This window comes from Vipera ursinii, assembly GCF_947247035.1.
Source record: "Vipera ursinii genome assembly, chromosome: 7".
Classification (NCBI taxonomy): Eukaryota; Metazoa; Chordata; class Lepidosauria; order Squamata; family Viperidae; genus Vipera; species Vipera ursinii.
In genome coordinates, this window is record NC_139521.1 from 42237365 (window position 1) to 42252569 (window position 15205).

Below are 15205 nucleotides of genomic sequence, written 5' to 3' on the forward strand. Positions count from 1 at the left end.
TTTATATTTCCACAACACACTATTGGAAACATGCTCCGTGCTAGAATATAATCTGCATGACTGTATAACATTCAGTGTGCCAATTGGATTGTATCTGTTGTTGTGAGATTCATTTTGTTTTATCCTTGGTGCCATTATTTATTGTATATAAGAAAATTAAAACTGAATCTATACAATCATCATATATCTCTTTGAAGTTTAAGATATTTTTACACCAAGTTCATAGTCACTAGAAAAATATACATTTTTATTAATAAATAGATTGATAACAAAAAGTGGGCTGATTTTTCCATGCACAAAAAATATTTTTCCATTTTAGAATCTGCACCAAGTTCTCCAAGAATAGGAAGTCTAAATACTAAGAAAAGCATTGAAACAAGCAATCTTGAAGTAATATCCAAAGGATTATCTACAAGCCTCCCGGATTTGGACTCTGAACCTTGGATAGAAGTTAAAAAAAGACATCGTCCCTCCTTAGTTAAGCCAAAGGTAATGCTTAAAATGTTAATTTTAATGTTTGTATTTTTAAAAAATCCCTCCTGTGAATGTGGAGCAAGTCTAGAGAAAATAAGTCATATTTAGACACGATTCCCAGATAAGGTAAGAAATTTTGTCTATGTTTGTAACTTATGGTTGTCTCATTACCATACTTAAGATATCACTTAAGTATGGTATGAGATTCTTAAGGGTTTAAGAAAAAGACATTACATAAGAGAATTAGAAAAAGTAGCAAACGAAGATCAGTTATATGCAAATGTACCCACTTATGTCCAGCCTGATCATTCATTGCTGGTATTCTTCTTTGAATAGACTGTAAAAAGAACTGTGTTTAATTGCTTCTGTGGATAACAGTTGGGTTAGGTCTGTCAACTGCTTCTTAGAAAGGAATAAAATGCATCTTAAGATGGTAGCTGCACATCATATGTGAATGCAGTTTTGGGAAAAGAGGAAAATAATTTGTAGAATATATTGGCCACAGTACTGACATATTTAAGCCCATTAAATACATTAATTTGTACATTCTGTTCTGTTCTATTTTATTAAGCACGAATGCTAAAATTGCTATTTCTGCTGCTAAATAATATATTATCTCTCCATGTAAATATTTTTAATTTTGCAAGAATATTAAATAATTTTTCAGGAATCTGTGTCTGCACATGAGGAATTGACAAATCAACAACCACCACCATTGTCTTCTGAAGAACAAGAACAGGAAGAACTTGATTTTTTGTTTGATGAAGAGATGGAACAAATAGAAGGCAGGAAGAATACATTCACAGAATGGTCAGAAAGTGATTCAGATTATGAAATTGATGATCAAGACTTAAATAAGATTTTGATTGTGACACAGACCCCACCATATATGAGAAAACATCCTGGAGGAGATCGAACTGGCAATCATGAGTCACGTGCAAAAATTACATCAGAACTTGCCAAAGTTATTAATGATGGATTATACTACTATGAACAGGATTTGTGGATGGAGCAAGGTGAAAATGATTGTATTGCTATGAAGGTAATTATGAGTTTGAACAATGAATATAATATAATTTAATGAATATGGCAATTGACACAACTCTTCAGCACAGTGCATGAAAATATATTTGAAAAATCTGTAACAAATTCTAGTCATAAGTGAAGACTAGGAAGGAAGCTGTTTCAAAATCAAAGCAATAAAAATTCAGTCATATGATAATTGTCTCTTGAAACTGACCAGAGAACTAAAACACAGCTTTGAAAATTTATTGTAAAGCTTTTCCCCCCAAATAGTCATAAATGAGGTATTAACTAGATCATTGGTAGTAATAGACATTGTTTATCCAAATATATATTTATTTCAGATAGGATAAGGATAAGATGGGAGACAAGAACTTTGTAACATTGCTTTTTTTCTTGGATAATTAAGAGGGTCAGGCTTTTGTCTAAGCTGTTCTCTTAATCTCCAATTTGAGTTATTTTCTTGATGAGAGTGATTTTATATTGAGGACATAAGATATGAATTTGGGAAAACTGAAAACTTCTTTCATTATGAGCACTATAGTATTTCAGTTCTCTGTTGCTGGGTGGAATAATTATTTCATGTTTAAAATTTATTTTGTAGAAAACACTAAATATTATTAGCATTAAATGTATTGTTTATTTTTCATTTTTCCTATCGGCTATTCTTGTTATAGTAAAGTTTTACCTATTTCAGCAGGAAGTTGAAAATTTTAAGAAGTTACATCTTATCAGCAAGGAAGAATTTGACAGTCTTACTCCTGAATATGTAATGGATTCAAATCAGGATGATCCTCCTGGTCCTTCAAAAGGTATGTATGTCTGATATTACAAAAAAAAAGTTTACACTATTAAGATGACACTCAGTACGATAAAATATGGGTAAAATTTTAATCTTTTCTCCAGTATTAACATGGTGTTTAACATATTGCTAACTGATTTTTATCCTGTTCAATTACAAGAGCTTTCTCTATATATGTATTTAGTACATATGTGTGGAAAGGTTCTTGGTGGAATATTTTATAATTTTTTACAAAATAATTTTTTGATTTTCAGTACTTTAAACTGTTAAAAAGAATTAGAATTTTTCATAAGCCTGTTGCTACTAGACAAAACAGTGTTTCATCTTGAGAACAGTGTAGGAGGTAAACTGTGTTAATTTATGGCAGCAGAAAAATCAGAAGTCTTAATATCTTCCAGCTGTAACTTTCATAAAAAGGCACAAACTTTTACAAGCTGCATTTCATCAGATACATACAATATTTCATGGCAGTACATAATCAGAGAACATAAATGTGAAGTAATGTATGGTTTTTGTAATTTCCATCATCTATTTTGTTCTTTGAGGACATAGTGCTCTCTGAGCTTGCTTGTTTTCTTGCAGATATTTCATTACCCTAACTAGGTAACATCATCAGTACTCAGTTCAGCATAGATTAACTCCAAGGTCACCTTCAGAACAGCAATCTAATAAGCAATACCCCAGTCAAGAAACTGCCAAAGAGCCATTAGTAAACAGCCCAACCAAAGAATCCCTAAGACCGCCCCCACCCACACAGACAGGCAAGACACCAGAATATAAACTGACAGCAAACAGCACTCCTTACTAGCATTGATGATGTTACCTAGTAAGGGTAATGAAACGTCTGCAAGAAAACAGGCAAGCTCAGAAAGCACCAAGGACCCCTCACTGAACTTCTGAGTTACAAATATTCTTCATTTTGTTCTTTTTAAATTTAATCTCAATTTAATTTAAACTTCAATATCTGGTGATATATATTACACACAAGGAAAAAAGTTGAATACATAAAGGATAACAGAAATACGCAAAATAAGAGAAGAAGAAATAAAAATAGGTCCAGTGAAATACAGTGCTATTGAGACCACGTAAGATAAAAAGATAGTACTTACTATACATCTATTAATCATAATCTTTCTAATTAGATGTAACTGAAGAGCTGGCTTGTCAATTGTTTGGTGTCCAGGAAATACCTCCAGCAACGATGGCTCGCTCACTGCCAACAGCTGTTCCTGAATCTCCTGGAGTTCAACCTACCAGAACACCTAAAACACCTCGTACACCAAGACTGCAAGATCCTAACAAAACACCAAGATTCTATCCTGTGGTTAAAGAATCAAGAATTATTGATGTTGGGGTAACCAAAACCAAAATGTATTTCTGGATCATAGTAAATTATTGCTATGACCACCAGAGAGCAGTTTTTGAAACACGTCGTATTCCTTGCTAGGTCAAAGCTGCTAAATCTCTTTTGAAAGGCATTGTCAGCTTCCTGTTAAGGCTAGTAGTTGAGTGGTCAGCCACAACCAACTTTATGACCTCATAATGCATATGATGTGTAAAGTGAAATTTTAGGAAACTGGATTTTAATTAGACTGTGATTCTTCAGAAAAGTGGCTCCAGTCACACCAGGGAAATATAATGCTATATTTTATTTTAGACACGAAGGAAAAGAAAAACACGGCATAGTACCAACCCTCCATTAGAAAGTCATGTTGGCTGGGTAATGGATTCCAAGGATCACAGACCAAGAACATCTTCTATAAGGTAGAAATAATTTATATTGTATTAATAGTCTTAATTTGTGTGGGTGTTTATAGTCCCTGATGAATTTAATTTAATTACTTTCAAAAGTAATTAAATTACTTTCAAAATACGAAAAAGTGGAAGATGAGCTAGGTTCGCATCCCACCAGGCTCAAGGTTGACTCAGCCTTCCATCCTTCCGAGGTAGGTAAAATGAGGACCCAGATTGTTGGGGCAATTAGGCTGACTTTGTAATAATGCCGCCCTGGGTGTGTGTGTGTGTGAAAGCCCTAATAAGCAGGCATATACATAGAATGAAGGCTACTGCTAAGCTTGTAAGCCGCCCTGAGTCTTCGGAGAAGGGCGGGATATAAATGGAATAAAAATAAAAATTAAAATAAATAGATTTTCCTAAAAGCCACATATACTCAAAAATATACTCAAGATTCGACCATGGATATTGCTAGAAGTAAATTTGGGCATTATATTCCAGTTAATCTGTGGCAGTTGTAAAGCTAGCAGAAATGAGATGTGGCAGTTGTTAATTCCCTTTCCATCCTTCATTTGAAGTGTCCTTAGAAGAATGAAAGTTTACACTATTAGGTGTACAAACAGATAAGGTTTCTTTGGTTCTTTTTTCCTTTTTTTATTATTTATCACTTTTATTTTTAAAATGCTTTTCACAGCAGAAGAGGGTTAATTATTTCCTGCATTGATCACATATTATATGACCCATGGGCACTCCACAAAACACTGTAAAAAAGAAAGTTACCGGTATGTTCACCTAGAACATTTTTTAAAAAATGGATGAAAAATAGATGTTAAATCCCACAATCACTTTGCACATTTAAGTAAATGCAAACACCTAACCCCCACCCACTGCCCCTGTACATTTTACACAACTTTTATCAATTATTAATGTAAAGGAATTTTACAAAACTGCACATCACTTGCTAGATAAGAAAAATTGCTGAAGTAAAAAATAAGTTTCTACAACTCTAATATTTATATTTGAGATTTGTAACATAAAATGATAAATTATGGTGGCTTACAGTTATAAATTATGTAAGAAGAATGTGAACTATAACTAAAAACTTTAGCATACAGTAGCTGTTTTGTTATGAAATAGTTATGATGTTGCTATTTTGTAATGAAATGTTTATAGATGTTGACTTTCATTACAAGTTCATTGGAATTGGATGTTTTGAGGGTAGCAGTTGAGTTGCAGTCAGTGTGACTGAACATTTTTGGAGCTAATGCAATATCACAAAGGCCACATAATTGCATTCAAGAATCTAATTCAGTATATACTTCAGTGTTTTCTGGGGAATTGTATTTATCATTCAAATGGGAAAGTTATTGAATTAGATTCAAACTTGGTAGCTATATTGAAATCAACAATAATTAATACTAACAAGTATAATTAATTTCAAAATATATATCATTATTTTAAAATCTTTATCAAGGTACTATGAATTGCAAAAATCAGTGAAAAATTTTCCAGCCCAGAAAATTGACAATGCACATTTTATATGCATATGCTAATTTGCATTGGAAAATTTTCCAATTAACACTTAAAAATTTCCATATGATTTTTCCCATGTCATAAAGTTTTCCCATATCAAAAGTATTGCAGGTGTCTTCATTTAATGACCAGTTGCTTAGTGACTGTCTGAAGTTATGACAGATCTCCCCACAAACACAACCTATTTTCAAAGTTCTGACAGACACAAAGAGGGAGACAGACAGACACAGAGACACACAGAGAGAGAAACAGAGATATGTGGTCATGTGGTCTCATTTTGGGTGCTTGGCAACCAGGTCACATGTACATCCATTTGCAGCATCCTGTGGTCACATGAATATGATATTTGGAGTCTTGCTGGTTTCAAGCATTTACTTCAGTTTCCATTAAAAACTGACCATAGTGTTTGCTTAATGACAGTCACAAAAACAGTCATAAAAATTGGGCATGTGACCTGCTTAATGATTGCCATGATTACTGGGCTCAATTATGATCGTAAGTTGAGGACTACCTATGAGTGGAAAGCAAGCATGTTGGGAAAGAGCAAATGTTGGGTAAATGCTTACATAGAGAACCAGTTTGATGTAGAGGGTAAGGAATAAGGCCAGAAACTAGGAGACTCTGAGTTCTATTCCTGACTTGGGCACAAAGCCACTTCATTAATCTTAATCAAGTCACTTTCTCTTAGCCCTATGAAGGAGGCAATGGCAAACCACTTGTGAAAGACCTTGCCAAGAAAACCTCAAGGCTTTGTCCAGGCAGTTTCTAAGAACTGTACCTGATTGAATGAAAGAAAGAAAAAAATCATTCACATAAACTCATGACATAGTTGTTTGCTCATTCTGAAATTTCATTTTTACGTTGTATTTTGCGAAATCACTATTAATGTTAGAAACTGAAACAATCTGCTGAATTATGTTACTTATAGCGTAACAAAAGGGATTTTTTAAAGAAAAATCTGAGACTTGTTTTATTTCATGTAGCAGTTCAAATGCATCACCACTAGAAGGTGCTCCGTTATCAGGAAGTTATGGATGTACTCCTCATTCACTTCCCAAATTTCAGCATCCTTCCCATGAACTTCTGAAGGAAAATGGTTTTACTCAGCAAGTGTACCATAAATATCGCCGTAGATGCCTAAATGGTAAAAATCTAATATTTGACATTTTTAATTGGAAGAAAGAACATAGTTATTGTATTCATTTATTTATTTAATGTATTTAGAAAGCACCCATCACTCTCATAGTGTTGTATGAGTAAATAGTGTAAATGAACTAGTGTTGTATTATTTCCAAAAACTGCAGCAAGTTCATTTCAACAAAATGTTGTAAAATTCACTAGATGAATAAACATTAATTCATATCTGCTTCTTCACTATATTCCAATGTTCCTTTTTTATTTATCTCTCAGTACTATGGACATATGTAATTAAATGAAAAAAATTCATTAGTCAATAAATCACAAGCTTTGAATTACTGACCTTGTTGGAATAATATTAGTTTTAATGCACTCATAGATGAATGTGATACATGATTTTAACATTCAGATAATTATTTTCAAATTATTAGCTAGGTTGCTGCCTTTATAATATATTTTAGTATTTGTCAATTTGAAGAAATATACTTTAATTCTAAACAGGTTATCTCATACCATTATCTTTTTCCCCCTCATCTCTAGAAAGGAAACGGTTGGGAATTGGCCAGTCTCAAGAAATGAACACACTCTTTCGTTTTTGGTCTTTTTTTCTCAGAGACCACTTTAATAAGAAAATGTATGAAGAATTCAGGCAACTAGCTCTAGATGATGCAAAAGAACATTATAGGTAATGCTAAATGTTTTGTAGTTTTCTAAAATTATACAGAGTTCATAATTACATATAGAACAATATTAGTAGTACTGATGGGATGTTTTAGTATTAAAATAGAATAGCTCTTCCAGCAGAGAAAAGTAACGAATTATTTTCCACATTACACAAGCTATGTGTTAAGTCAGGAATAATAAAAATAATCTGATAGACAATTGGATCTCACCTTGCTCTATTTTGCTCCTGACTAGCATTTTTTTTAAAAAATACAAGCAGTTGAATCTCAAAGTATAAATATGTTAAAGAATTTGCCTTGCTTTGAGCAAAAAATAGCAAAACGAAACATTTCCTGGTTCTAACTTTTCTCTTCAGGTTTACTTGTGTTAATCAGACAGTTGGGACTAAATGGCAAGGATCTGTTTTCTCTTTTCTAAGAGAGATTACCAAGGTATTTGGGGGCAATGGATATATATAGGAATGAAATGGTCATCTCTTGTTTATGAAGGGAAGCTAGAAATGTATTGCTTCCCAATATTAATGTTCTAGCTCCTATGGCTGCGAATGTTTCTAAACTTATTGTTCATATGTTTGTCCAATCTTTAAATTAAGGGAAATTCAAATACTGTATATGAACATTATTCCTCATCTTGCCTTCTTGCTCAATGCTGTTAAATTACCCTGTTGTTAGCATTTTAATCCTGTAAGAGTGATGTTTTTTCTCTCTATTTATATACATTAAGGCCATTTATAATTTTACTTTTTTCGATTTGTGTTTTTTAAATGATTCTTTAATTTTTGAATATTTTTTCTTTTTGAATTCACTAGTTCTATAACCATAACTATTATAACTAATTCTATTTGTCAGAAATGTTATAGATTTGTCTGAAATATTATAGGGTTTCCTGCTTGAGCAGGGGTTGGACTAGAAGATCTCCAAGGTCCCTTCCAACTCTGTTAATCTGTTATAACATTTAGAAATAGGTTGATAAAATAGTATATGGTATTCCTAATGTATTTACATTATACTTTTATATAAAGGCATTCTAGGGCTGATACATTTTATCATAAAGTTGTTGGTATGCAACAATAGCTGTCTTTCTTCTACTATTGTAACTGAATTAATGTTTTCAACAAATCATTCAAATTTTTAATTCCTAGGTTCAGAACTCTACTACTAATACACTTCATGTCTAGATTATCCTGCCTAATGTGCATAACTTCATTTTAAATCTAATTTGCTGTAAATGTTATAAATTATTCCCCTATAAGTCATATATTCAGACTCTGAGCAATACTACAGATTCAAATGTGATTGTAAGAATCCCAGTCCTTTTTTCACTCCATTTTGAAAATTCAGCTGATCAATTCCCACACTGTGTTTTCTTTAGCTGTTCAACCAGTTGTTACCATTCCTCTCCTGATGTCTTGGCACAGAAATGATGCAACACACACACACAATCTTTTCCTTAAGTTATAAATTTGCCACCTTTTCTGAAAGCTGTCATTTTTAACCCAAAGGTGTTTTCTTTCAAAAGGCAAGTAGACTTTTTTGTTTTGCTTGAAGACATTTTGCTTCTCATCCAAGTAGCTTCTTCTCATCCAAGAAGCTTCCTGGATGAGAAGTGAAATGTCTTCAAGCAAAATAAGGAAGTCTAGTTGCCTTTTGAAAGAAAGCATCTTTATGACAACCGTGACTTGGATGACTGAGAATCTCCATAGAGATCTATCATTTTTAAGCATCTTTGTGTATTAGTATCATCTTTTAAAATATAATGACCTGCTTTCCACATAATTTGAAGGCACAATGAGGGTTCATAATGCTAAAGATTGTCTCAGCCTTCCATCTTTCCATGGTTGGTAAAATGAGAACCCAAATTGTTGGGGATAATATGCTGACATTTATAAACTGCTCAGAGAGTGCTGTCAAAGCACTATGGAGCGGTATATGAGTTTAAGAGCTATTGCTAGCACTATTGCTAAATCATAATGTGATTAATTTGTAGTAGAACATTTTACATATGAACATGATATAGGTTAAACTAGAATTAAAAAACAGGGACTTTCTTTTGCAACAAAGGAATTAAGATGGCAGTTTTTAATGCTCTAATATAGTCCCCCCCTACCCCCAGATTATGGACCAGTACTGGTCTGCAAAAGGGACGCGGTGGCTCAGTGGGTTAGGATGCTGAGCTGGTTGATCAGAAGGTCGGCAGTTTGGCGGGTCGAATCCCGAGTGCCGCGTAACAGAGTGAGCACCTGTTACTCGTCCCAGCTTCTGCCAACCTAGCAGTTCGAAAGCACGTAAAAATGCAAGTAGAAAAATAGGGACCACTACGGTGGGAAGGTAACAGCGTTCCGTGCACCTTTGGTGTCTAGTCATGCCGGCCACATGACCACGGAGACGTTCTTGGACAAGCGCTGGCTCTTCGGCTTTCAAACGGAGGTGAGCACCGGCCCCTAGCACGCATGTGCGGGGGAACCTTTACCTTTACCTTTACTGGTCTGCAGTCCGTCCCGAGGGGGCAGGTGAGCCCCCAAATCTTCATTTGCTTATGCGCGGGAACTTGGTTGCACACGAGATCATCCCTTCCCCCACTCTCACTACTGCTGCTGGTCCATGGAGCCAGAAAGGTTCGGAACCACTGGTCTAATATAAAGCTGCCTTGTATTCTTTTTTATTCCTTTTGATGAGTAGAATTTAGCAGATTGTAGTGTTTGATTTATTTAGCAAAACTGGAAAAACTTTATTGGTCGTTTTCAAGTTTGCTCTATTCTAAAACCTATCAACTTATTACATGAATGTTTAGCTTTGTTCAGGTCTTAATCAAAATTTATGGAAATCCTGAGTATAAAATATGCTTGTTACCTGTACTTACATTGTAACTAAGAATAAATGGTAAAAGGATGGTGTGGTGAAACATACTTTTTGGAGGAATAAATTAATTTTTCTTCCGGCCCCTAGAGTCAGAGACGACTAGCACGCATGTGCGGGGGAACCTTTACCTTTACTAACTAAAAACTGTAGTTGGTCTACATTGTAAGCAAGATATACAGTGCATTCTGAAAGTATTCAGACCCCCTTCACTTTTGTCAATTTTATTATGTTGTAGCCTAATTGTAGTCAGTGACAAAGTAGAAACAAAATTTTAGAAATGTCTGTAAATTTATTAAAAAGAAAAAACTGAAATATGACATTGGCATAAGTATTCAGACCCTTCACTCAGTACTCGTTGAAGCACCTTTCAGACACTACGCTTGATATTAGCCAAAAGGCCAAGAAGCAATGGAAAGCTTAAGACCGTATTGTTTGGAACATGCAGAAGAGGCCTTCATCCTGCAATGGATAGACAATTGCTAGAATAAAAACAAATAAAAAGAATTGTATGCTTTTCTGCTTGTCTGCGTTGTAAGAAAGCAAGAAAAGAAGTCACGTGGAGTCAAATAGACTATTTATCTCTTTATTCCTTGTTTTTTAGGTATGGCCTGGAATGCTTGTTCCGTTTTTATAGTTATGGGCTGGAAAAGAAGTTCAGGCAAGAGATCTTCAAAGATTTCCAAGAAGAAACAAAAAGAGATTATGAATCTGGTAATGTGTTTTTATATTTTTTCCCATGATATTGTTTAACTTCTTGCTTCATATTTTTATATGCTGATCTATTCTTTTTTAGGCCAACTTTATGGGCTTGAAAAATTTTGGGCTTATCTGAAGTATTCACAGTCTAAAAGTCTACCTATTGATCCCAAACTTCAGGAATACCTATGCAATTTTAAAAGATTGGAAGATTTCAGAGTTGATGTAAGTGTTGACATTCTCTCAAATGACTTAATTTAAATAAACTGTAAGCACGATCTGTTTAAAAGAACAAAAAGGAGAAGGACCAATGTATCTATAATCCATCCAGAACAAATGTGCATACCTGAAATACCAGATGGAGACTATTGTACAAGAACAAAGAATGACTTAATGTGTACAAATATTAAATTTTTGATATTTTTCTCATTGTGGCACTAGGCTGTGCCTTCAGTTGTTTTTGGTAAATACATTAAAATTCAAAATATTGAGAATTTGAAAATAATATCATAATGAGTTCTTATAGAGCATTCTGGTAAATTGTAACAAGATGCACTTTCTCTGTTTTAGCCTCCCATTAATGAAGAATCTGGGAGAAAAAGGCATTTACCTGGTGAGGAAAGTGATCATCGCAGACATCAATCCAACACTGCTTCCAAGATCCTTGCTGGTAATTCCACAGCTGTGTCTCAGACGTGGGTCCCAATAAATTTTCCCACTACAAATACTGTACAGGAGTTGAATAACAGCATACACCAGAATAGTACTGCCACAAAATCAAGATGTGATATAACTGAGCAGTAGACTTTCAGTAAGCTTGAACCTTAAGATCAACTCCTAATGCCAGTATTTTAGCTCAAGGATCTTCAGGGAGAGCTATTTTAAAGCTTGATTAAAAACAAATGTATAGGAAAAAAATTGCATCTGCTTTCTGACAAGATTAAATTCCAAGTAAATTCCCTTTCTTCAGTTATATTGGGTTCAAGCATCATGAGAAATCCTTGGGAAATACCTGTTAGTCTGTGTTGCTATCCCAAGTTACTGTTTACAGCAGCAGCATTCCAATAGTATATACATAAATACTTTGGAATGTCTTACAATCCAGCTCATATTTTTTTGAGGAAGTTATATTCTTTTTGTAGCATAGGAATGTTTTACTATTAGGTTTTCTATCATTAGTTCTACCTATAAAAGCCAAAAAGAAAATATTTTTGAGAGACATATATAATATATGCATTTAAATTGATAAATGCATTTTTCAGTAATAACATACACTTCCAATACTAGTTCTGAAATCCATTTTGCTTTCTGTTTCTTTTTTTTCAGGGTTTTGAGTTTTTAATTTAGGCACAGGTTGTTTAGTTTTAAAAGTTTTAATGCTGATTCTTATTTCTACTTAAGCAAAGTAGTTTGCAAAGAGGATGGATTATGACTGTATTGTCATAAACATATATATATATATATATATATATATATATATATATATATATATATATATATATATATATATATATATATATATATATGATTCAAATAGGTCTCTGATCATCCTCCAGCTTGAAGAAATACTTGTATGTTTCTGTTTAATTTCTTTATTGTATAAGTGCATTTCTAGGAGAGATTATTTAAGCCATTTAATTGTATTTTAGTATTTCACACAGTTTTAATTTAAAAGGGATTTAGAAGAAAATGTACTTAGGCTAAAATAATTAATGTCAAAATGGCTTTAATATGGTTAAAATCCCTTATTTTACCTAAGGCCAACTGTACTGTAATTGGCCAAAGTGTCACTTTCTTTAAATATAAATGATTCATTGAATATACATTATTTATGTCAGGAGGTGAAAATTAAAAGGAAGCATCCCTGAAATAACTAATTGTAGTTATTGTGATTTAAATACTTAAAATAAGGGAATTGGAATCATTCTTCCATAAAATAGAAGAAAGTGGTAGAAATAGGTGCATTTGTATTAGATACAGCAAAACAGATACTTATCAGTCTTCAGGTTACTTTCACAAATAAAGCCTATTACTGTTGATGCCTTATTGCTGGGAAATATTCTAAGTGATCCAACATGTAGATTTCTGTGCTGGAAACTATATGAAGTCCATTATATAGTCCTGAAATATTGCTTGAGAATCTGAATTTAACAATTATGAATATATGTGCATATTTAATATGAAGATAAGTGGATTTCCCAGCTGTTTCTAATGGAAGCTAGCCTTTAAGAACTGTTCTATTTTTTGAAGACACTAGGAATTCATGATACCAGTTTTATATAGCATCTTTTCAGTTTGCTGAAGTTCTACAACTCATATCTCTGTTCAATCTATGCCACCTCCTCCATGAAAATGATGCAGTTGTAAATTTGGATTTAACTGTATATAAAAGAATTATATTTACATTCATTTCTTTAAATCAAATGTGTGAATATTAGCTTTTAGTATGCATTTTTGTGGTATATTTGCAGATTTTATAAAAATACAAAAAAAGCCTATGGTGTAGTATGTGTTCTTAAACAGTTTTGTTTAACTTAGTATGATAAATTTTTACTATTCTGAATTGAAGTGTGTGGGATTGTTTATGGCAATAAATTAAAATAATGTTGACTATCATGATCATGATTGTGAAAGATCACGAAAAAGAATTATGATTTTCCAGATGTTTTTGTGCTACGATTCTTACAGATTCAAGGGTAAGGACTAGTGATAGTTCAACAGCATCACTGCACTAGATGGATTGCCCATTGTCCAAGTTAGTTATATAGCCTGTTGGCAGTATTTGTTCATACACGTTTCTCCAAAAATTTCAATGAAATGAAATGTAGAAATGAAACTCTGAAGTTGAACTATGTAAATTAAATTTGTTTTTAATTATATTTTTAGAATCACATGAAAGGCCATAACAAATATTAGCTTAACTTTGAGTAACAAAACTGTTTTGTTATTCAAATGATAACAGGAGTGAAATGGGATAGAAGAGACTTTTCTAAGTATATTCTTACATTGAGTATTATAAACTTTGAAAATGCTCAGCTCTTATTTAGATGCTACCAAGGTTCTTGATTTATTTTTCCCCCTCTACTGTATCCTTTACTATGGCTTGGATGCAGACAGTTGCTTTGTGCATAAGAGATGCGTGTATATACTATTTTCCAACATCCAAACAATGACTTGCTGATTTTTTTTAAAAAATAATATCTTTTGAATCAAAATTCTGATGATAATACTGTATAACAAGAGGGAGACTGTATTAAAAATAACATGAACACATACAAAGAGAAAATAAGTCATATTGAATTTACAAGGTTAAAGCAAGGTATTCCAAAATTAGAATACCATTGAGAATGCTCTTTTTTGTTGTATTTCTCTAAGGTGAAAACTATGTGGATGACAATATTTAGATATATATTGGTTTCAAGATATTCACTATTTATCTTGCCTGGGATAAACACAAATTTATTGGCTCTCATTAGGTCCAATAAATAGGCGATATTTAAATAGATTTCTAATCCCTTACCTTTCAAGTTCAAATAGCCAAGACACTACTTTCTCTCTTTTTGCTATATATTGCCCTACAGATCTAAGTGAAATTAAAATTCTAATATTGAAGAAATATAATACATGGAATGCTGCCAGTGTTAGACAATTTTACACACAATTATCTTTTTATATAAAGTGTAGCATAGAACTAGTTTTTATTTAACTTCCTCTACCATTATCTATTACAGTATTTCATATTCAGCAGGAAAGTATATAACAATCACAAGATGATGATCCTCATCTCTCTCTTTTTCTTTGCAGTCTGTTAGCTAACATTAGGGTGGTTGTAGTAGTTGTATAGCTGTCTAGCTTCTTAACAATTATGTGCTTAAGGATCAAAATATCTGAATAAAGAATGGGATTCATCCTGTTTTTTTAAACTGGAATTTATGTGAATGGCCTCTGAAGAATCCATGACTCCAAAAAGCCCCTGCAAGAAAGATCAGACTGCAGTTTATAGATATGGATGGGTTAGGGGTTCTAAGCTATAAATGCATACTTTTACATTATTTTGAACTCAAAAGATCCTACATATACCCCCTCCCAATTTCCAGGTTGTAAAAGGAATTAAAAAGTAACATGGAGGACTTATCTAATTTTGCAGTTTAGGTCATCTCCCAAATCGCAAAGAATCTGACTGAAAATATTTGCCCCCACTCGCTCCAGTAATGTCACCAGTCATTTCCCTTGGTCATAAAAAAAATCCCTCAAAAAGATACAC

At 33.0% G+C, this 15205-nt stretch overlaps 1 protein-coding gene across 9 annotated transcripts in view; it reads left to right on the forward strand.

The window, feature by feature from the left end:
• Nucleotides 1–15205, forward strand: part of LARP1B (La ribonucleoprotein 1B) — a 103740-nt gene that overhangs the window by 32823 nt on the left and 55712 nt on the right. For 4 of the 9 annotated variants that reach the window (XM_083367309.1, XM_083367311.1, XM_083367315.1 and 1 more), the window contains 10 exons: nucleotides 320–489; nucleotides 1142–1516; nucleotides 2195–2309; nucleotides 3442–3653; nucleotides 3957–4063; nucleotides 6550–6710; nucleotides 7244–7388; nucleotides 10847–10956; nucleotides 11039–11166; nucleotides 11512–13551. In XM_083367309.1, coding sequence (XP_083223435.1) covers nucleotides 320–489; nucleotides 1142–1516; nucleotides 2195–2309; nucleotides 3442–3653; nucleotides 3957–4063; nucleotides 6550–6710; nucleotides 7244–7388; nucleotides 10847–10956; nucleotides 11039–11166; nucleotides 11512–11745 — 1757 coding nt within the window. In that variant the 3' untranslated portion in view covers nucleotides 11746–13551. Of the gene's footprint in view, nucleotides 1–319; nucleotides 490–1141; nucleotides 1517–2194; nucleotides 2310–3441; nucleotides 3654–3956; nucleotides 4064–6549; nucleotides 6711–7243; nucleotides 7389–10846; nucleotides 10957–11038; nucleotides 11167–11511; nucleotides 13552–13629; nucleotides 14236–15205 lie in introns of those variants that run through there. The other 5 variants (XM_083367314.1, XM_083367312.1, XR_014493027.1 and 2 more) reach the window with 4 other exon arrangements.